This window comes from Myripristis murdjan, chromosome 12 (genome assembly GCF_902150065.1).
Source record: "Myripristis murdjan chromosome 12, fMyrMur1.1, whole genome shotgun sequence".
Classification (NCBI taxonomy): Eukaryota; Metazoa; Chordata; class Actinopteri; order Holocentriformes; family Holocentridae; genus Myripristis; species Myripristis murdjan.
Window position 1 is genome coordinate 11,109,176 of NC_043991.1, and position 23,613 is coordinate 11,132,788.

Sequence of the window (23,613 nt, forward strand, 5' to 3'; positions counted from 1 at the left end):
TGTTTTATTCCATCTTTGCACATTGTTTATTAATTCCTCTAACAGGGAGAGTTGACTTTAAACAGTTCATGCAGATCTGGTGAGATAAGGATTCCAAGGTACGTTATAGATTTAGCTGTTTGCTGAAAGCAGGATTCCTCAGCCTCGACACACCTTCTAAATTCTGTTACCAGCACAATCTCGGATTTAGTCCATAGTCAGATTATGGACTGGTACAAGGGCGGATGAGGGGTTTGTAATGTATAATAAGATGTCATCAGCATATAAACTAATTTTGTGATGACAATAACGGAGATAATGGACATCCTTGTCAAGTACTTCTTTGTAGTTGAACTGGGTTTGATCCATTGGTTATAACAGCTGCAGTGGGACAGTTGTGTTGTGTTTCTAACCAGGTGGTGACCGAAAGGCAAAGTTTTTTAGAGAGGTGAAGAGAAAGGACTGATCTACCTTGTCAAAAGCTTTTGCTGTAATGAATGTTGCATTTTTAAGGGTGGTGCTATTTTTGTGGAAGTTGACGAGATGAAATAGTCTTTGTGTGTTTTCTGAGGACTGTCTCTCCTTAATGGAACCAGTCTCATCCATGCACTAATGAAGATGTTAAAGATTCTATTCGACAATGATAAGGGAGGGTAATAATAACATATTCTTCTGTTTGTTGATTTGGCTGATTTGCTAAGACTTTACCAGTTCTTTTTCCAAATTCAAAATGTTGCTGTCTGAATCTGAGTAATGTGTATTCAGTTTTTATATTCTTTATAGTGTGTAGTTCAGGCTTGTTTTTTTTTAGGAAATCCTTTACAACTGAGTCATTTTGCAGGTGTTGTCCTCTTACTCTTTCTTCTTTCTTTTTGTATGTACAATATTTTTCCTCTCTTGGTCTTAGCTGTTTCCAATAGTATACATGGCTGATATTCTTCTTGATGTTATTTGTATTAACAAAGGATGCCCATTCATTTGGGAAACAGGTAGTAAATTCTTTGTCCTTGAGGAGTGAACTGTTGAAGCACATTCAAGGGTAGAATAAGGATAATCAGTTTAATTATTTATAAATGCAGCACAAGTTTGGTTTCCCTTGCGCCAGTGAAAGCAAAATGCAAAATGAAGATATGTTCAGTGGACCTGATACTGAGAAGGAGAGAAAGACCGTTTTCTCCCCAGCCTTCTTGTATTGTGAGCATGCGCACCTATTACAGGGTGTGTGACATACCTGAAATGCTCTGGCCTGCAGTATTATGGCCCTATTGTTCGCCCTGATTGGCTGGAATCGTTGCCCTGTACCGTTGTTTTACTGCCCCTCCACGCCTGCCCTGTCTCACCACCCAGGTCCAAAGATCGCTGCTGTGTTTGCTCAAGCCCTGGGCTGTTAGACAAAGGGGGATCCCGGCTGTTCCTGTACGAACCTGAAACCTCCGCTGTGTAGGTGCCTCTCACTACTACACCACCTCACCTGTCTTCCATCCTGTGTGTCTTTCATCCAGCTGGGGGCCCCCTGTTGAACCCCTTCTCTGTCTGGGACTGGCTCTGCGCCTGCCGGGCCGTCGCTACAGACCGCAGATCTGCTCAGGAGCCAGGATTTACTTTATCTTAGAAGAAGGGAGGGTGCGGATAGAAAGTGAGAGCAAGGTGCTCTAAGAGTTCCCTTTTTCTTTCTTTCTTTTTCTTCATCTGTGTCTGTGTGAGTGCCAGTGTGTGTGTGTGTGTGTGTGTGTGTGCATCTGTGTGCAGAACCCAAAGGACTCAGGAAATCTCATATTTGTTTGAGGTACGTAACCGGTTCCATGTGCTTTTATCTCCTTAGACACTGGCAAAATATTAGCAATCCGGTACTTTTGCACACTGAGATCATGCAAAACAGTTCATACTTTAAGCTTTTTGAAATGTAATATAAACCTGACCAATCAAAGTTAAGGCCTCATGGATCAATCACATGATTCACATTAACCTTTATTTTTATAGTGGTTGGTGTTGACATTGCTGGTGAAAGGATGATAGATTGAGTGATTTTCAGTTCTCAGCTGGTTTGCATTTGACAGAGTCATGTTGTTGTGAAAAAGTCTTTGACACTAGAGACAGGTGTGCTTCATTTATACTCCTGTGACTCCTTAAGACTGGTGTCAGCAGTAAGTATTCTACATTAATACATGGACATGGGCAGTACTCATGGTGGTGCAGAATCTCCCCTACACTTTGCAAGAAATAGGCAAAAATTTTGATTTTTATTAGTTTATTTTTATTATCATCAGTTTATTTTGTATTGGGTTGATTTGTACTGCTCTCATTGGAGAGTTCCCACACTCTTCATCTTCTCAGTGCTGTTCTAGAGGTTTCTCCACCAGGATGAGGTATAGAAAAAACATAAACATGGCAGAAACTGTGGTTGAAATTATTCCATGGTTTTGGATACATTACTGAGTTGAAGGCTGGTGACTTCCTGACTGAACCTTCCTGTTATCTTTGGGGTCACTTTGACCCCATCCAGTGTTTAACATCTCTAAATACATGACTAACATTGTTTTGTTTTGTTTTGTTTTGTTTCTTTCTTTTTTTATATTCTAAGTCATTTCATGTCTTTCCTTAATTTAAAGTGGACAAGTGGGTAAACAAAATGAATATGATGATATGTTTTCAATGTCCTGTGCACATTTTGTACCCACTGGGGTTTTTTAGCTTTATGAAACATATTAGAAATATCAACATTTTACACATATTTTGGATGACACTGAGGAACTATAACATTCTATTCATAATCCTCAAAAAACTTTCCTCTATTTTCCCACTATTTTAAACAATTTCCCCTTGGGGATCAATGAAGTATTTCTGATTCTGAATCTTATTCTGATATTTTGCTGTTCAACAATAAACACAATGTACCTGACATCTAATATAATCATTTTCTGCAGTTTTAAATTGCTTTTGTTAATTGACGCCTATTTATTAAAAAATAAATATATAAATAAATATGTTAGTATATTTGAAAGTAATAGGAAGGTTAGATTTTGAGAATCAGATAAGAAGAGATAAGATAAATGCAAGTGCAGGTTGGTGACTTCGCGAAGCCAAAATAAGAAAACACCAAGTCTAACGTTCAGGGTCACTGCTATCTTACTCATAGTCATTATGGATTTTCTGCTGCGCGTTTTGCTCTGGTGCAAAAGGTTGAGGAGGGAGTGGCTTAACAGCTCCACATTGCCAGATCAGATACACTTTCAAGAATATTGTCACAGCATTTCCGCATTCAGTTCGAGTATACTCTTTTGGATTTGATGCATGTCTGATATGTAGGTAAAAGCAAATTTTATATTCATGTAAAAGTCATAAGAAATGCACCGAGACATTGCTTGACTTCCGTTTCCTTTGGTTATGAGAGGACAGCCAGTTTCATAATTCAGGTTAATATCAGATAGAACAGGGGTGTCCAATCATGTGGCACGGAGGGCAGAGAGGCTGCAGGTTTTCATTCCAATCAAATCCTCCACCAGGTGACTTCACTGATCACCTCACCTTGTATCAGAAAGGAGGAACTAATCGGTGAAATCACCTGGTGGAGGTTTTGGTTGGAAGCCTCTTGGCCCTCCATGGCACGTGATTGGACACCCCTGAGATAGGGCATTATATGTGGACGTGGACCTTATATGTGTATATTTTTTTGTTTTTCTCTACACTTGACCCAGAAAATGAGAAGTAGTTGGCAAATGATCCAGAAACTGAAAAATCAAATAGTCACAAGTATTATTCCTAATTACAGTCAATGATCACATTACAATGCATGAGCATGAGTAAAAGGAGAATTTGAACATAGGGTGCTGTGTCTCGTCCACTGGCTCTCCCCTTTGCTGGACATTGAGTGTACCAAATATCAGAGCCACATATCTATTTTTCCTCTCTCCTTTCACTCATCTACATCTTCCCTTCATGACAGGAGTGGATTACCTGGTGAAATCGACAAGGGAATAGAGCTTTCCCCTGCATTCATGAGGTCAGTCTGTTTCAGTAGGTGGTCCTGATAATATTTACAATGTGCATATGGGATACCACTTCTCTTTTCATTAGATATTAAGTTGGTTATTGTTTTTACTCAACATGATGCATTTATAAAGTAATAATTACTAACATCCTCTGCAAATGTGTATTGTAGGTAGCTACACAGATTCTTTCATTGAAGAAGCACACCTGTATTTGTGGTTCCAAAGATAAACTGGTTCCTCTCACTTTGCCACAACTTCCCTTTTCACTATAGTCTGTCAAACATGTATTGCCTCTCTACATTATGTTGTAATTTCTGGTAACGTTTTCTCTCTAGGTGTAAAATGTGGAACAGCTGAGCTAAAGATGGGATCACTTTTGTCATACTTTGACCGCCTGTGCGGGAGACAAAGAGGCAAAGGTGAGACCGCAGACATGCAGACTTTAAATTGAAAGCTGAGCATATAAATGCATCAAGTATGTCTTTGAATGTGTTGCACACTGTCTCACCACATGCACAAGGCTCTTTTGTCTTTCATTACATCTGTGGATTTGTTTCATGTAGTGAGTCAAAATGTCACTTCGGCAATATTATACATTATTTTTGTCATTTTTTTGTGCGTGATGACTGAAGTGACACTGATTCTGACAGATTTATTCGAATGTTATAATATCTCCTTTTGCCTCGTCTGAGCCTTATTTTTTTCTCTGTCTTGTCACCCACAGAGGAGGAGCGACACCTGCGAGCTAATGACAGACCTTTCAACCTGTCTTATCAGTATGCTGTAAGTACAATGGGATACACACAAAGAGGGCTTTCTGTGTGTCTGTAATGGATAACAGAAGCAGGAGGAACATTTTTCTCATGAACATCAATCCTTTGTGAACGGTGAAAACTGAAGTCCTATGACAGTGACGTTTTTTTGACGTTCTTGGAAACTGAATTTCCCTCAAAATAAAACTTGGTGTTGCATCATATTGGAGAAATGAACTGTGTGTACAGGCACTTTCTGTCACACTGATCTGTCACCCCTTTGTGTTTCAGGACAATGCGATCAAGACCTCCAAATACAACATCTTCACCTTCCTCCCACTCAACCTCTTTGAGCAGTTCCAGAGGCTGGCCAATGCCTACTTCCTCTTCCTCTTCTGCCTTCAGGTAGATGTTTTTGAGCTCACTCACCTTCACTAACACCACCAAGCTCGTCCACATGTCACCAGCCTTCATGTACTTACGGTGTCGAGTTAATCATTTAAAGAGATATTTCTCGTGATGAACCAGTCTGACGATGTGTCATGATGGCGGTTAGATAAGGTTGTGTGTTGTCATTGATGCTATTGGGGTTGCAGTAGAAGGGTGGATGCATACCCATGGTCTTGAGTTTTGTACAAGTCATCATACAGCACTTTTCATTACTTCAATTCAGCTCAGTTCAGTTCAATTCAATTCAGTTCAGCTCAGTTCAGTTCAACTCAGTTCAGTTCAATTCAATTCAATTCAGTTCAGTTCAGCTCAGTTCAGTTCAACTCAGTTCAGTTCAGTTCCATACAACATCCCACATGAGACAATTAACTAAAAGGCAACATCATTAAATTCAATACATACTGCAGCATTACATAGCAAAAAGGGAAATCTGTCCGACTGAACTGCAGGCTTGAGACAGAAATGAGCTGAAATTATGGTATTTCATAATTATACAGGTTAGAAAACTCACAATCCCCACTTAACATTGATATGGCTTCTGGTACACATAGATTTTCCTTTTATTTTCATTATTAGGTTCAACTCATCATTGCATATATGTGACTTGTCATATCATATTGCCTGCGTCTTTTGCAGGATGAAGTGAGAGTAAACATGTTATTTCTTTGATGTTATTCACTAATTTTAGAGTGTGTGTTCACAATGCCAGAGAGCCTGTTACTGTACTTCTGGCTAGTAATTGCAAACCATATAACAGAAGAAAACAAAATACACTCCACTGAATTTACACGTAACCTCATACCTTAATAGGATTTTTTGATGGTCTCTGTGCGTGTAAGTGTTGTATATCGAGGGATCAGTGAGAATGATTTAGGTAATTCAATCCACAAAAAGTAAAATACAGATTATGAAGGTGTGAAACAAACAGGCCCTGTGCTGCTGCTGCTCTAAGTTGAAGTCTCAGCTCCTGTGTGTATTAATGAGTAACGCTGTTGTCATTGTCTCCTCACCAGCCAATCAATAGTCAACACCCACACCTTCTATCAACCTCTTCCTCTGTGAATGATAGTATGACATGACTGTACTGTTTATTTTGTTGCTACCGCTATCAGAAACCCTTCTCAAAAACCAGACCTTTCTGCAAAAAATGTGAGCTCGTTCACGAAACGGTCCTTGAGGTCATATTAGAGATGTTCCTGCGGGTTGTATGTGCTATTAATTTTAAACGACCTATATGGCTGTGCGAACCGGGGGACTTTTGGACTAATTTCAAGTGCAAATTTAACGCAATCTAATTGATTCATGCAATACGACATTTCAAGTGTGTATGTGCTCTGTTGACAGTTAATCCCACAAATCTCGTCTCTCTCCTGGTTCACCACGGCTGTCCCTCTGATCCTGGTGCTCTCCATAAGTGCAGTCAAGGACGCCAGTGATGACATAGTAAGTTAACATGACAGACACGCTTTGGGATTAAATGGATAAGTTGCAATTTGTAAAGTAAATACAGTTAGAGGGCATTCCACTTTTCATACTCACAAAAACTATTTACTATTTTTGTCTGGACTGTGCAGAACAGACACAAATGTGACAAGCAGGTGAATAACCGGAAGGTCGATGTCCTCATCGATGGAGAGTGAGTATTTTTTTTTTCTTGGAGATGTGCTATAGTCTATGTCTGTCCCTTGTATCTATAAATCCAACATTATGTAGCTGAAAGTTATGCATTAAGTAATGAAAATAAATTTGTTTCATGTTGTGTTTTATGTGTCTGTTGTATCACCAGACTGAAGAGTGAAAAATGGATGAACGTTCAAGTCGGAGACATCATCAAACTGGAGAATAATCAGTTTGTCACAGTAAGTATGGAGATGTGAAAGGACCATACTACAGTACAGGCCTGCATAGAAACAGTGTATTAGTGTGTATCATGGTATCTTATCTTATATGTACATAGCTGTGCTGCATATTGACCCTAATCCTTTATAACCCTCTGAAACCTGAGCAAATTCACTTGATTTCTTTCAAAAACACCACCATAGTTAAACTTCAGTTACAAGAAAATTACTGTAAATCACACCAAAATATGAAAAAAATATACAAAATAAACAATACACCAACTGAAAATTAGTGTAAACTTAGCAAAAGTTACAAGAACATGACCAGAAAATGACCAGAAAATTATAAAAAAAAAAAGGTAGAAAATTTCCACAGTAGTTAAAAATGAGAAGATAATTAGCAAATGTGTAATAATAGTAATTATTATTATAATATGTGTGCATTTTAAATACAAGGAAATTACTGTTAGGTTACCACAAAATGACCACAAAAATGAAAAAAATAAAAACAAACAAACAAACACCCCCCCTCCTAAAAAAAATTATAAATTATAAAAAAGAAAGAAAATGTATTTTATTCAAAGGCTCAAATTAAATCTGTGAAAATATAAAAATAGAAGTGTGCCCACAGGCTCAAATGGTAATAGCAGCAACCCCGAGTTAAACCGAGCTCGAGCTGCTCCAGGAGACAGTAAAGTTTATCTTATCTGATCAGTGTGCTCTCTCTCTCTCTCTCTCTCTCTCTCTCTCCAGCACCAGCTCATTGCTATCGCCCACAGGGTCACATACGTTATATTCTTTACATGTCTATCTCCCATTTATTTAGGCTGACCTCCTGTTGCTGTCCAGCAGTGAGCCTCTCAACCTGGTCTACATAGAAACAGCTGAATTAGATGGGTATGTATATCTAGTCTATGTAATTAGACAAATAGGCTCAATAAGCTTATATCTGCTGTACATCAGTAGTTAGGTGTGTTTGAGACGCCAGCTGAATTTGGCAGGTAATATACAACATACTGTATGTCAGGTCAAGTTGAATGTGTGTGTATGTGTTTTCCTACATCCAAGCACATTCCTTTGTGTGCATATGTGTGTGTGTGTGTGTGTGTGTGTGTGCCTGCATGCCTGACGGGTGATGTCTCACGCTGTCTTGTATTCCTCCTCAGTCACATCCCTCTCATGTCCTCTTGCTCTCCCCCAGTGAAACCAATCTGAAGGTGAAACAGGCCCTGACTATCACAGGAGAGATGGGTGACAGCATCGAGGGGCTGGCTCGCTTCAACGGTGAGAGAGAGAGAGCACACACACAAGTGATATACACACTACATATTTGAGATATGTAAAATTCCAGGAATGTGTGCTTACATCTCTCCTTGCACTCCAAGCAGAGGCATCTTTACATAACTGCGCCTATAAGAAAATCATTTTTTTTAACATACACCTTAGTTGCTGAAATGTTTCTCGACGCACTGTTTGACTGACAGCTGAGCTCTCTGCTCTCTCAGGTGAGGTGCGATGTGAGCCGCCCAACAACCGCCTGGACAAATTCAAGGGCACCCTGAGTCTGAATGGACAAACGTACTCGCTGGACAACGAGAAGGTGCTGCTGAGAGGCTGCACCCTGAGGAACACCGAGTGGTGCTTCGGTCTCGTGATCTTTGGAGGTAAAGTCTGACGTCTGCACTGTGCACGTGAACGCTCAGGGTTTGTAATCAACACTGGCAACTAACTGGTAAATTAAGTTTTTTTTTATGATCGTCTTAGTCCTTTTGGCACATTACCAGCCTACGTTCAATTAGTCATTTATGTGCTGACTTTGGACTTTTGGCTGATAAGAAATTATTGTTGAATGAGATTTTGACCAGCATGCGTATCTCTGAAATACTTTAATGCTGTTTAAATAAATAAATAAATAAAATTGCAGGGCCTATTTTTCTGTATTCTTCTTATTCCCATGGATAATTTGTAAATCCCAGTGCAAATACCATGGGATTTGATAGGAGACATATTTTCATCTGTGTAAAATTTCAACAGTAAACATCTATGAAGTGTTTTTTTTTTCTTTATTATGCAAGCAAACAGAGAAGGTTTGCACTCAAAAATAGATTTGAGAGCAAAACTATCGACACTGCAATCAAGAAAGGTTTTATTGCAAGCCAAATAAATCGGATTAAAATGTGAGTCAAAAGCTTCTGTTTGCAAATCCAAATGTTGTGTTTCACAACTTTTCCAGGTCCTGACACCAAGCTGATGCAGAACTGCGGCAAGACAACGTTCAAGCGGACCAGCATCGATCACCTCATGAATGTGCTCGTGTTGTGTGTGAGTCTCCTGTGTACATTCATGCCCCCCCACACACACACATACACACACGGACATACTTCAGCAGGATACTTAAAGGAAACTTTAACTTTTTCTGAGTCACCGAACTCATTCTGCACAATCCAAAGCGTGCATTCAAGTTGTGCATGTAAAGGCAGTCTCAAATTTTCACAATATTCCAGAAATGCCATGAACTTTGGGTGCCCTGGTTTATTTTTATGACCTAATGGATTTGAAATGTTCATCTAGAATGACTCTGGTGACACAGTCAAAGTAAAGTTTCGGTTTTCAATAAATTTTGAGGTAAATGTTGATGTACTTTGAGGGTCATTTCAAAGAAATTTTAAATATGCTACTCACTAATTATGACCTACTTACCATGAAATGTGCGATGTCTTACACGTGTTACACCTCTTTGTTGTATCTGTTTCCTCTATTGGTCTCAGCTGTACTTTGCTAGCTCTGGTATAAAAATGTGACTTTACTCCTTTAGTTAATCACAAGCCACTGTCATTGTCAATAGAGACCGACAGAAGCCATAGATCACTTAACACCCCTTTAAAAGACCATCCAAAGCCTATTTTGACCTCCTATCAATAGTTGTGCTTGTATTTGTCGGTCACACAAGCAGTCGTTTTGTAAAAGCAGACATTTTTTACCATCCTTAGCCCTTTTTCAATCTTTTTCCTCCCTAGATCTTCGGTTTCCTGGCTTGTATGTGCGCCATCTTGGCTGTTGGTAACGCTATTTGGGAGGCGAAGGAGGGATCGGTGTTCACAGCCTTCCTCCCTCGCCCTCCCGGGGTTAACACTCCCTTGTCTGCCTTCCTCGCCTTCTGGTCCTACGTCATCATCCTCAACACTGTGGTGCCCATATCGCTCTACGTCAGGTGAGCACATAATGCTGCCTGTACCAAAGTATTTGATTTGTATATTTGGTTATTCACCTGGAACCCTTAAAAACACATTAAGTGCAAGAAAGTGAAAGATACCAAAGAAAGCTAATGTAGCCCTGGTGATATAAGGTAGAAAAGTGCAACAGTGCAACAAGGTGGCAGATGTTATTATTGATTATTTAATGTGTCTGCTAACTTGTATTCTATGTTTTTGTTAAGAAACTGGACAAAATAGGTATGAAATATCAGTTAGAAGCAAGAGATACTCAGATCATAACTCAAGAAAAACAAAAGAGTTAATGTTAACCTGCTGGTCAGGTCTTGAATGAATATTTAATGGTGCCACTGTTAAATTTAGTTACAGAGGGGAAAAAAAGCACACACACAAACACACACACACAGAAAAGAAAACTGAGAGGAAAGGAGTGTCAAGTGCACTTTTTTCTCATAATAAAACTCCAAATATTAAGTGCAAAGCAATAACGGAAGTGAGGGAGGGATTATTGCAGTCTGTCTGTGGTGCACGTGAATTAACCCTAATTTACACACACACACACACACACTCACACACACACACACACACACACAGACTGCTTATTTGAAGTTATATATCTTTGCATGCCGCTCCCACATTTCTCACACGTGCACATCTTGCCTCCAGCGTGGAAATCATCCGTCTGGGCAACAGCTTCTACATCGACTGGGACAGGAAGATGTATTACCCCAAAAATGACACGCCTGCCCAGGCGAGGACCACCACCCTCAACGAGGAGCTGGGCCAGATCAAATACATCTTCACTGACAAAACGGGCACCTTGACACAGAACATCATGAGTTTCAACAAGTGCTCCATCAATGGGAAATCGTACGGTGAGAAGAAACTCTGCCTATGTGTGTAAGCATTGGAGCAGCGGCAGTGACTGTGTTTTCAGCTGTACTTCTCTTCCTCTTTGTGAATACTGGACATTGTGTGTGTGTGTGTGTGTGTGTGTGATCAAATCATTGATGTTGTTTTGTTGATGTAATGTTTTTTGATGTAATGAGACCATAGGCAATTTTACTGCCTTACATCCATTCTATTCTATTCTCTCTTTTAGGAGAGTTGCTTGATTTTAATGGACACAGGATGGAAATAACAGAGGTGAGACAAGAACACAGTGACATGTGATTGTACATTTTTGTAAATTTGACCCAAGTGTGTGTCGATTGAACTTCTTTCCTCCTTTTGTTCCCCTGATTCCCCCTCTGCAGAAGACAAAGAAAGTCGACTTCAGCTGGAACACACTGGCTGACCAGAAGTTCGTGTTTCATGACAACAGTCTGGTGGAGACGGTGAGGGAAGGAAACCCAGAGGCACACGCCTTCTTTCGCTTACTGGCTCTGTGCCACACTGTCATGCCTGAGGAGAAGAAAGATGGTGAGCGTCATCTAATGGACAATTTTATTACTGCATGTCAGGTGGCTGCAAAAAGAAAATTACAACCCAGTGTGGCCCTGACACTCTGTGTCTGAGTGCTGATTCTGCAATGGTGTGAATTCTTAAAAGAGCTGAGCTTAGGATGACATCTTTACTTTATCTTTGCATTTTAGACATTTATGTAGTTGCCATGAGTGGAAATGCCGAGGAAGACAACAAGAGAACAACATATAGTAGTACAATATACTACAACTATACTGCACTATACTGTTTCATCCTGTCCCCTCTTCTCCTGGCAGGAGAGCTTTACTATCAGGCGCAGTCACCTGACGAGGGCGCTCTGGTGACGGCAGCAAGAAACTTTGGGTTTGTTTTCCGCGCTCGGACACCAGAGACCATCACAACGGTGGAGATGGACACAAAAATTACCTACGACCTCCTGGCTGTTCTGGACTTCAACAATGTCCGCAAGAGAATGTCTGTCATAGGTGAGAGAAAACAGTGCCAAGAACCATTTGAAAATGGATTAAAGGCTCCGTGGCTCAACCTGGTGTATACCTTTTATTTAATCAAAATCAGAACGGAATCAGTCATATGGAGATCAACATCCCATTTGCAAGTGAGACCTGAGCACAGAGTAAACAAATAAGATAGAAAGATAATACCATAATAGAATAATAATAAAATAACAAATATTTAAATATACATTCATATAAACAACAGCATAAAAAATAAATCAGCTTTCACAGTAATCACAGATTTCTGAAAAATCACACCCTCCAATCATTTTAAACTGTCTTTCTTAAACTGCCTTTCTGTAACTGATATCCCATTGGTTTACTCAGTCAGCCATGTTTTAATGAGCCCTCACCATTTTATGTGCTGTGCCAAAATCCTGTTTGAGTCTAAAATGTGTCAAATTACAGATTCAAGGTGCTCTCACTTCAAGATTCACCACTTAATTTATTGGAAGAAAAGTCCGGTGCTGACACCAGAATGTCACTTCAAATCTGAGGGGTCTCAAATCAGAGAAAAGTCGGCTTCTCTCTGTTGTAGCCGCACTTTTCTTTTGGATGATGATATCAGGTGTAATTTTACAGCTAGATCTTCCCCAGCACAGCTTTAAGGAAGCTGTTTTTAATCATATACTTGTAATATGATGTAATAGGGGTGGATATAAGATACTGCATGTTATATAATAAGCTTTGGCAGCCCAGCTGTTGTGGGCCTACTGTGCCGTCCAGCCTCCTGAATCTATCACCACCTTCCCTCTCAAGCAAATTAAATGCATAGAGATAGAAGAAGTATTATATCAAAAAAAGATCTTCTTTTTTTTTTTTTTGGACTATATAGACATTTTAATTCAGGATGCGTAAAGGACAACATGTGCACAACTTTCTGCTTCTCCTCTGTGGCAGGGAATCAATTCCTTTGAAGTTTTGGTCAAAAATACATAAGATTCCTCCCCACACAATATTACAAACACACTTTTGGCATTTCCATCAATAAATGACCTTTTCAAAACATGTCTGGAGAAACAAGATGTGTCTTGTGAAATGCCAAGGACATGACATGACTTTAGTATTTCCTTGTTAATTTCTTGAACCTAACACAGTCATAGTTCAGTATATCAGTACAGTTAGACTTGTCATACTGCATTATACAACGGTTAGATCTGTCCTGGTGGTTTGATTGGACACGAGGCCCACCATAAGAGCTGATATTCAGTACAACAGCATTCTGATGTTTTTCTGTTCTGTATCACTCTTTTTTACAAGTGTTTTGTAATAACTGTGACCTATATTATGACACATTTTGGGTCACGACGGCACAAAGAGCGACATGTTTTGAAAAACAACATTGGAGGCAAATTATGAATGTTCATCAGAAGAAGACAGGGGGAGGAAAGAAGCCTGGATACAGAACTATTTGTGTTGATGTTGATTAAATAAATATGTCATAATCTGTTGTCACCTATTACCATTAACTGATAAATGGTGGTGTTTGTAAAACTGTCGAATAAAAGTAATATCACACACAACAGTGCTGATATTTAGTATAACAGCACTCCTTTTTATGTGATGTTACATCTGTATACTCTATGCCATTTTACAGGGGCATACCTCACAGTGGTTTTCAAAGTGGGGTCCGGAGACCCTCAGAGGCCCTTACGTGGCTTCCATGGGTCTTCAACAACATGAGGAATGGTTTAATTTCACAATAATTTAATGCACTACAAACTGTTACAATAACAAAATATGTGAATATTTTAACATAATTTTCAAATTTGACACCGAGGCCTAAACATTTTAACACTCAACACAAACCAAAATATTGTTTTGTACCAGGGTCCTTTCACTTCAAATCACTTCAAATGTGGGTCCACAGTGCAGTTGAAGTCAACTTGGGGGTCCATAACATGAATAAATTTGAAACCACCTGCCTTACTATATTATGATATACCTTCCTAGACTATGAAATATCATGACTCCAAAATGGAAAGTTTCTTAATATTTTTGCATGTAATCTCCAGTGCGCAACCCTGAAGGCAAGATGACTCTGTACTGCAAAGGAGCAGACACCATCATCTACGAGAGGCTGCACCCTTCCTGCAATAAACTGATGAAAGTCACCAGCAGGCACCTCAGCGTGAGTGACGACATGTGAACATCAGTGCAGAGCAAACACTGTGAACAAAGTCTGTGTGCGTGTGTGTGTGTATGAGGTTAACCTCTCACTACCAAAACAGGAGTATGCAGGTGATGGACTACGTACGCTGGCTCTGGCCTACAAGGACCTGGATGAGAGCTACATGGATGACTGGATGAAACGACACCATGAAGCCAGCGTTGCCATGGACGATCGAGAGGAGAGACTCGATCAACTCTACGAGGAGATAGAAAAAGACCTGCTGGTTGGTTCTTCTTTTAAATAGAACTGATGCAACTGATTGATTGCACTGATCAACATATTGATTGATGGTTTGAATGATGAACTGGTTGGTTAGTTGCCTGCTTGGAAAACAAAGTAATCAGCCCAACAGAATGAGCTAATGGGCAGACAGCAGTAACATGGGTAACATAACTTTTTAAAATAAGGTTCCTGAACAAAGCGTAGGTGGGTAGGATCTCAAGAAGCAGGCTAATTGATGATAACCAAATACATCGATTACTCCATGACTAACTAATCATTAAATCAATGTCATCCATGTGGAATAAGTAGATCCCTGATCTAGGAGGTAATCGGGAATGCTGTCAGAATGGATATCTCTGACAGATTGGTGATCTCAATCTTAGTCATCACTCCATGATCATCTAATCATTATTTAAGAGTAGTCCATTCTGAACCTTCATAGCTACTAATGAAGAAACGAGGAGTACAGCAAACCTAAAGGGTGTCAGCAGCGTCATTACATGGAAATTCAACAAGTGCCTCCCACCTGACCCCCTCAGAAACAGCTGATTTTTTTTCCTACAATATATTTTGCATATTCACTGAAGCCATGAAAAATCTTACATTCATACTACAAATATGCTCTGAGTTCCAGGTCCTTGTTACACATTATTGTACAAATCATTGCTTGAAAACATTGAAAGAAAATTTTGCTGCTGCCACGGCTGACTTTGTTCCTTTTTTGCTGGTAATATGTTGCTCATTTATCATATGTCGCTCAGATGAACTCCTTTTCACATTACAGCCGCGTGTTCTGTGTTTTTAGCTGCTGGGAGCGACGGCCGTGGAGGACAAGCTCCAGGACGGTGTGCCGCAGACCATAGAGCAGCTGGCGAAAGCTGACATCAAAATCTGGGTGCTGACAGGAGATAAACAGGGTTGGTGTCACTTACAGGCACACACACAAGGCACACAATGAATCGCTCTCATGCACTCATTTGTTTTGTAAATGTCTGGTTTCATAACATAGATCAAATCATAAAACATGCTCTTAGGATACTCTGTCCATCCTGTTGTAGATTATCATACAGCCACATATTTTCAGATGGATGAGAAATGAAAAAGTAATGATGAGGGTGAAAGTAATGTTAACAGGCACAGGACGTGGTAGTGATACAGTTAGTTACCTCCCTTACTGAAAGAAAATATATTTACCAATATATTACATGAAATATATTACAATATATTACAATATATTACATTTAATATATGTAATTACAATAAATGTATATGTTATGTATTTGAAAATGTCTTAGCAATACATGGAATAATATATTGGTGAAACATATATAATGCAATGTATTTATATATATTGCATCAATATATTTTAATATATGGAATAATACATAAGTAATTGCGCATTTCAGATATTGCAATATATTGGAAAATATAAAGACTAGTTCCCATATATGGAAATATATTATCTAATATATCACATGATATTTTCCAATATACTGCAATATATTTTTGTTTCGTAAGGGCTGCTCCTGCTCTATTGTTTCACCCCTTTTGACACTATGTAGTAAAATACTTTGATATCTCATTATTCATTCACACTCTACAAGCTCACAACACACTTTTCTTACATTATTTTACATCTGAAACTATGAACATAAAGCAAAGTGTCAGTGCTTTATAGATGAATTGTGCCACATGAACAGTATTTTTTTTTTTCTCCTTTTTTTTGGAGACAGAGACAGCAGAGAATATCGGCTATTCATGCAACATGCTCAGGGAGGAGATGAAGGATGTTTTCATTGTGGCGGCCGACACAGCCGAGGGAGTGAGAGAGGAGCTACAGTGAGTCCATCAAACACAAGTGCACTGCAACACGTAGTACCTGCTGATCACGTTTCAAGTTTATAGCACTTTAACAACAAAAACAAGTTTTGCACCAAAAGGCTTCACAAACACAATAAAATACACAGACATAATAAATGATGTTGATAAGGAGCCAATGGTACCTGTTGTCATGGCACCATCATAGTATCATAGTATCATGATCGGTCTCATTCAGTCATTTCTGTTCTACAAAATGCTTGATAAGATTATAAATTCAGTTTGGCTGATCAGTTTTGAGTGAACTGGTGCTTGTGGCCAGCTGATGAAAAAGACAGTTTCGTGCCGTATTAACAAGCCACCCAACCACCCCCCTCTCCTCCTGTGTGCAGGAAAGCAAGAAGGACAATGTGTCCAGGCGCACCAGAGAAGGCATCTGTGATCGAGGCTCGCGCCGGCCTGTTCTGGCGTCTGAAGACACAGACTGTGGAGGATGAGAAGGTGGATGGGGAATATGGCCTCGTTATAAATGGCCACAGCCTGGTAGGAAGGCCTTTTAATCATCTGCAGCAACTGCTCATTCAGCTCAGTTATACACCCTTCTACTCTCCATCCTGCTACTTTTTGCTGTCACCTTCTTTCTCTTTCTTCACTTTCTCAGTTCAGCCTCAAAGAGATTGTTCATGCTATGGCACATGTTTGTGGAGAAAACAATACCTCAACCACATACCTCATACAACACACTCTTTGTATATCATGACTAGCAGCAGTAGCTGCGATTAGCAACAAAAAGTATTTCCCATTTGTCAAAAACAGCAGGTTGACAACACAACATAATGATCGTTTACAATCAGAGTAACAATTTTTCATTGCTAATTCCCTCATTTCCTTTTTTGCTTGGCATTGACTGTCACCCTCTGTGGCCAGCTTTCCTTGAAGGAAAGTAACTATTGGTTGCTCAAAATGTTAATAGAATTAACCACAAGATATGACATTCATATTTGCATATGGATGAATCTGTTACACTGCCCCTCTTCTCCCAGCTCTTAGTGAATCAATTAGAGCAAGTAGTATTTGCAGCAAAAGACCAATTATCTTGTCACCAAATGCTTTGGGAGCAAATAAGTCAACCATTAACCACCCCCAGTGATCTGAAAAGACAGCTTGATTTGTTGCAAATGACCTTTGAGAAATAAAACTCATCTGCGTGGATCTGAATAGTTTCTAAATCTAGCAACAGAGTTGTCATAGTGGGAAAAGTGCTGTCACTGACCTACTGTAAAACCCCACCTCATCTGAGCTGCTCTCAACTTTAGGAAGTCGTCTGCCTACAACAAGACATTTCCAAAGCAGCTGCTCCCTGGTAACTAGTAATAATTCATGTGAAGGGAGCTAGCAGTATGAAAAAGGCAAAATAACAAGTATTTTCTTGTCAGTTCACCATCCTCCCATCTTGATGCTCCATCTTGATAATACTTTTGCTTCTTTTTTGCTCATCAGGCCTTTGCCCTGGAGAAGGACATGCAGCTGGAGCTGCTGAGGACAGCATGCATGTGTCAGACAGTGATTTGTTGCAGGGTCACCCCTCTGCAGAAAGCCCAGGTGGTGGAGCTGGTCAAGAAGTACAAGCAGGCTGTCACGCTGGCCATTGGGGATGGAGCCAACGACGTAAGCATGATCAAAGGTAAGCTCATTCAAACCTAAAACTGTTGTACACCTCTGTGTACAACAGTGGAAGTATTGAGACCAGCTGTGGCGTTTCATCATTCAGACTTCATTGTCATCAGTGCCATCATCGTCATAAATTTTTGCAAGGCACACACAATAATGAATTATTTTTGAAATGATAAATGAATGAATCACAATGGTAAAAACACCATCAAAACAATTATGGGTTTGGAAAACATTGCCAACACACAGCATATTCTGCACCTGTCTGAGAGGAAGTAACTCTCCACCAAAAGGTGGCAGTAGTCTTTCGTCTCAATTAAAAAAATACATACATATTGTGATAAAGAAACAAACTAGTGTTAGCCCATCATTTTCATATCACTTTTTGATACTTTTTTCAACAGATTTAACTTTTTGGTAACACAAATCGAGAATATATCTAATGAGCTGAAGAAGAAAGCTGCCCTGGCACTCAGCTGCCCAAACATAGACCTGCAAAATGTTGAACAAATTCTGTGACAAAAACATTTTCTTTATAATTTCTTCTTTTCCTGTGCTCCAAATCTCTCCTGCCGTCCCTCAGCTGCCCACATCGGTGTCGGTATCAGCGGCCAGGAGGGCATGCAGGCTGTGCTCTCCAGTGATTTCTCCTTCGCCCAGTTCCGCTACCTGCAGCGCCTCCTGCTGGTCCACGGCCGCTGGTCCTACCTGCGCATGTGCAAGTTCCTGCGCTACTTTTTCTACAAGAACTTCACCTTCACCTTCGTCCATTTCTGGTACGCCTTCTTCTGCGGCTTCTCTGCACAGGTGAGGAGCAGCCAGGAGGAGAAATGTTGCTGTGGAAGTATGGCAGCATTATGTACAACAAGCATAATTTAATTATTACAATTGTTAATTATTGTAATTGTTGAAGAATGTTGTTTTTGTTCTTTTTGCACACAGACTGTATATGACGAGTGGTTCATCACTTTGTACAACCTGGTGTACACGGCTCTTCCTGTTCTTGGCATGAGTCTCTTTGACCAGGTAAAGTTATAGGACACTGAGGTCTAAAACTCATATTTCCAGGTTTTGTTCTGAGGCTGGAGGCTCCGGGCAGGCGAGGCTAGGACAGGTGTAAGACAGATGGGCCTGTTTTCTCCTGTCTCTGTTTCCTCTGACTCTTTGCTTCCAAGTTCATTTTACTTGGAGCATTTTTTCATAAAGTCCTTTGAGACAAGCTTGTGATGAATGCTGTGAAAATAAATGAATTTGAACTTGAACATTAGTCTGATATCAGTTTATCCCAATACCAAGGGTATATTGTGTATACATGCTGTTGACATCCTGGTATCTCCCTCCTCCCAGCTTATTCTGTTTCTTTTTTCCCCCCATCACTTTCACTCTGACTGCTTTCTTTCTTTGTTTCTCTCTTGCTTTGTTTTTTCTATAGGATGTTAATGACCGTTGGAGTTTCCAGTATCCTCAGCTCTACTCTCCTGGCCAGTTAAACCAGTACTTCAGTAAGAAGGCCTTTGTACGCTGCATGTTGCACAGCTGCTACAGCTCCCTCATCCTCTTCTTCATCCCCTGGGCCGCCATGTACGACACCGTCCGAGATGACGGCAAAGATATCGCGGACTACCAGTCCTTTGCTCTGCTGGCACAGACCTGTTTGCTCATGGCAGTTAATGTACAGGTGAGGAACATGGCTCATAAGCACATATTGGACACAAACATGAACACCAGGGTGAGATTTTTTTTTTTTTTTTTTTTTTTTTTTTTTTTTGTGTAGATTTTCAGGGGCATTTTAGCAAATAAATACAATACACCAGGGGCAAATAAACATTAAATTTGCCACTACGAGTTGTTTCTGAGCTTCTTTGCTACTGTTGGAAACTGGCTGCAAGCCTTAATACAGAGAGGGATTGTGCACTATTCTTCTCTTTGTGCCTTTAAAGTCTTCCAACCCTTTTTTATCTTTTTGGTTTTTGCGTTTTGTTGTTGACGTAGTAGTTTAGTTGGTGTGGAAGAAACCGATGTACCCTTTTTTAAACAAAGGAACGTTTCTCTTGACATTAAACAAAGATTAGACAAAGACAGACACAAGAGAGTGTCCCATTCCTCTGTAACATTATCTGAATTTACCTTCCGTGTCTTATTCCTTCTACAAAAACCTCTAAATGCATAGAAAATTTCATTTTCCACATTGTAATGCTCTTTGCTCTGTGCACATATTAAACCTCTGTAACAGTTTTCAGTTTTCTCTCCCCCTGCTGGCCACATAGTGCCAGAATCTTCTACCATTTCTGTAGTTGGCTGATCAAAAACTGCTCAGTTTTCTTTCCTAGAATGCAGTGCCCCTCATTTACCCCATCATTATGCAATCCTTGTGAAATTAATGAAAACAAGGTGTAATGCAGTAAATGGATATTTCTGGGCCTGCTCAGTTTTACATTTGCAGGAATTTTATGAACTTTCAAGGACTTTTTCACCCTGGTGTGCACACATACATACCTGAACGCTGACATGCCCAGTGTGAAATGTGAGTCTGAGGTGGCTGTGTGTTTCTTGAAGCTGTGTCTGGACACCCATTACTGGACAGCTGTAAACCAGTTCTTTGTATGGGGCAGCCTGTCTGCCTACTTCGCCATCACATTCACCATGTACAGCAACGGCATGTTCCTCATCTTCACCTCCGTATTCCCTTTCATTGGTGAGTAAAAGCAGCTTGTATACAGAGGCACAGTGTCAGCTACTGCCCCTGCATGTTCTGCACATTTTCCTCTTTTTTTTCCCCACTGATCAATGCAAAATAATTTGATTGAAACAATTATTTCTTTGGACTTAAGAAATATTACCATGATCAAATTAGTTTCAGTAAAATACTGTGACAACCCAATTTAGACTTTATCATTCCATTAAGAGTTACTGAATGAGGACTGTGTTTACACAGAAGTTGAATGCCCCTCTCAAGTGATTTAAAGTAATATGTAATAAGGTTGATGTATAACATGGAAATGCTACCAGTCTGTCTTTAAGCCTTTCAGCATAAAGTTACCACTTTTTTCATTCTTCATAATCTGCTAACCATGAAATATGATTATCTAAAACTCTAAATCTATCTAAAAATTTGAGGGAATTTTACAGATATGAATGCTTGAGGTTTGTGTCCTGCTGGCATGTTTGTCCTGACCCCTTATATTTTATTTGTAATTCTGACGTCTAATCTGATGTTTTTTTTTTTTTTTTTTGTTTGTTTTTTTTCAGGCACTGCACGAAACTCTCTGAACCAGCCTAACGTGTGGCTGACCATCCTGCTCACCTCCATCCTCTGTGTACTTCCTGTGGTGGCTTTCCGCTTCGTTCTCATGCAGCTGCGGCCCACCATCAACGACAAGGTGACATGACACAACAAACTACATAACATGCCAGCTGGTGCCCTATAGCCTTAAGTGCCTTTACCTCATTTCTCCTCAAGGATCAATAAAGTTAATCTTATCTTCCAGTTCTTGTGATATTCTGAGTAAGTGCTGTTAGGTGCAAAACCAAACAGCTGGTCAGGTCTGCAGTGCACTCTCTCCCCAGTGGGAGTCAAAGGGAGTGGAATGGCCAGCTGGTATCATTCACATCCTCCTCCAGGACTTTACACCTGGCCTTTAATGGCTAAGCCGTCACAGATTTGGACACCGAGTCACTGCAAGGATGCGAAGGAGGAGGAGTGGGACATGGAAAATCAGGAGCAAAGCATGAACACAGATACAAAAACAATTGGCATTACTTATGGCCGTACCATCAGGCATTAACACATGCACCATATTTACATCACAAAACAACAGATGGGCGTATATCTGCTGAGAAAATGTAGACATGTGCTGTGAACAATAACTGACACTTGTCCCTGCCCTCCCTGCTTCTAGGTGAGGTATAAGATGCGAAAGGAGGCGGTGCCAGCTCCCACACCCCGCCGCCACCCCAGGAAGGTCAGCACCCGGCGGTCAGGCTACGCCTTCTCCCACGCCCAGGGCTACGGCGAGCTGGTGACATCTGGACGGTTCTTGCTGAAGCGACCCACAAAGAGCCGGTCGACCCTTTTCTCTCAGGTTGACTCCCCTCTGGCCCAGAACCAACCCCAGCAGTACCGCACCATCACTGAGGTCCCGGAGGAGCCACAGAGCACGTAGAGAGGAGGCGGACATGTCATGTTTAAGTCGTCGCTGAGGAAAATTCAAACAACCCTAAAAGTGTGGGACCAGCGACAAAATTTTAATTTGAAACATCTGAACTGATGGGAGGATGTACAGCTTAATGCTTACTGCCTGGAGGGCGTCCAAGAACTTAAAACTGAGTCTAGTCTCCATGATTTTTGTGATGGATGAATGTCGACGTTAGTGACTGAACGTTGCCACACAGACGGCCTTGAAGAAAAGTGTCTCACAACTGTGGAATTAATTTTACAGTTAATTTTAATACATTTTAATTTTAAGATTATTTTTATGTCATGCGCGCCTGACTTTTCATACTACCTGTTTAGCTTTGTAAATTTTCTAGATTTTTTAAAAAATATATAATAAAAAGAGCACTTACTTGCTGCTAGATCACCATTCTGCCTTTTGTATCTTTTTTTTTTTTTTTTTTTAATTCCTTATCATGGCCACGTGAAATGTCAATACTCAGGGTGTCATATTGAGGCAATACATAAGTGAGTGATTTTTGTGTTATCTGAGGTTATGATGATCTTAGTCTAACTCGATGTGTTGTGGTTTTGGTTTGCATAATTGTTTACATGATTGAATTATAAACATTATTTTATTATATATTATTATTTTATTGTTCTGGATAAAGCAAAGCTAAGCAGCACTCAGTATTCAGACATTTACGATGTTTCATTGTTTTTCTGACTATTTCATTTGTTCTAAATGTTTTCCTTTTTGGTTGTTGTTTGCTTGAATGTGTTTTCCTTTGCTATTTGTTGTACCTGGTGGGAGTCACTGTACAGCACTTGAGGCTAAATAGGGAGGCAGGTGGATGTTCCCAGCCTGCACCTATTGGGGTCTATCTATTTTTATCAGAGCAGGAGAGGCAGCAGCACCCCACCTGTTTGTTTTGTTCTGCTTGTTCTTGTAAATTAAACTTTGTGAAACCCGGAAGATTGCAGGAACAACGGATTTCTTTTGCCCGGGTGCATTACATCTCCATGGTGCATCTCTGGATTATTTGGATCAACAACTAGCCACTGCAGTTTATGAATGCAGATGTCGTGCTCACTGAGTCGGTGTTTTCAGTCAGAGGGAAAAGTGCAGCCAGGGGTCAGTGTAGTCTGTGTAACTTGCTTTTGAGGCGATTGCAGGGAAATGAAGGTGCTGGAAAATATAACACACAAATGGTAAAGGGACACAAGGACTTTACAGTATGAAGAAAAAGTGGACAAAGCAAGGAACACTAGACTGTACATTCCCTTTCATCCTTATACATTCTATATTATTTAATCTTAATCACCACAAACCGACCCCTAAATTGTTCTACAAACCAAAGGCAGCTGCCAGCCATTTAGTCAGGTGGGGAAATAGCTACAGTAACACTGGATAAT

At 40.1% G+C, this 23,613-nt stretch overlaps 1 protein-coding gene across 1 annotated transcript; it reads left to right on the forward strand.

Annotated features, from left to right (window-relative positions):
• The first annotated feature begins 619 nt into the window (after window positions 1-619).
• Window positions 620-22,207, forward strand: LOC115369254 (phospholipid-transporting ATPase ID-like). Its single transcript, XM_030065829.1, has 29 exons — window positions 620-632; window positions 1,424-1,615; window positions 4,304-4,387; window positions 4,693-4,751; window positions 5,012-5,125; window positions 6,515-6,613; window positions 6,745-6,806; window positions 6,957-7,029; window positions 7,835-7,905; window positions 8,210-8,292; window positions 8,514-8,672; window positions 9,242-9,330; window positions 10,026-10,219; window positions 10,887-11,095; window positions 11,323-11,366; window positions 11,477-11,642; window positions 11,942-12,130; window positions 14,176-14,291; window positions 14,392-14,556; window positions 15,361-15,472; window positions 16,289-16,394; window positions 16,766-16,916; window positions 17,874-18,057; window positions 18,628-18,851; window positions 18,987-19,070; window positions 19,477-19,722; window positions 20,601-20,739; window positions 21,294-21,424; window positions 21,944-22,207. The coding sequence occupies exons 1-29, from the start codon at window positions 620-622 to the stop codon at window positions 22,205-22,207; spliced, it is 3,822 nt and encodes a 1,273-aa protein (XP_029921689.1).
• The last annotated feature ends 1,406 nt before the right edge of the window (window positions 22,208-23,613 follow it).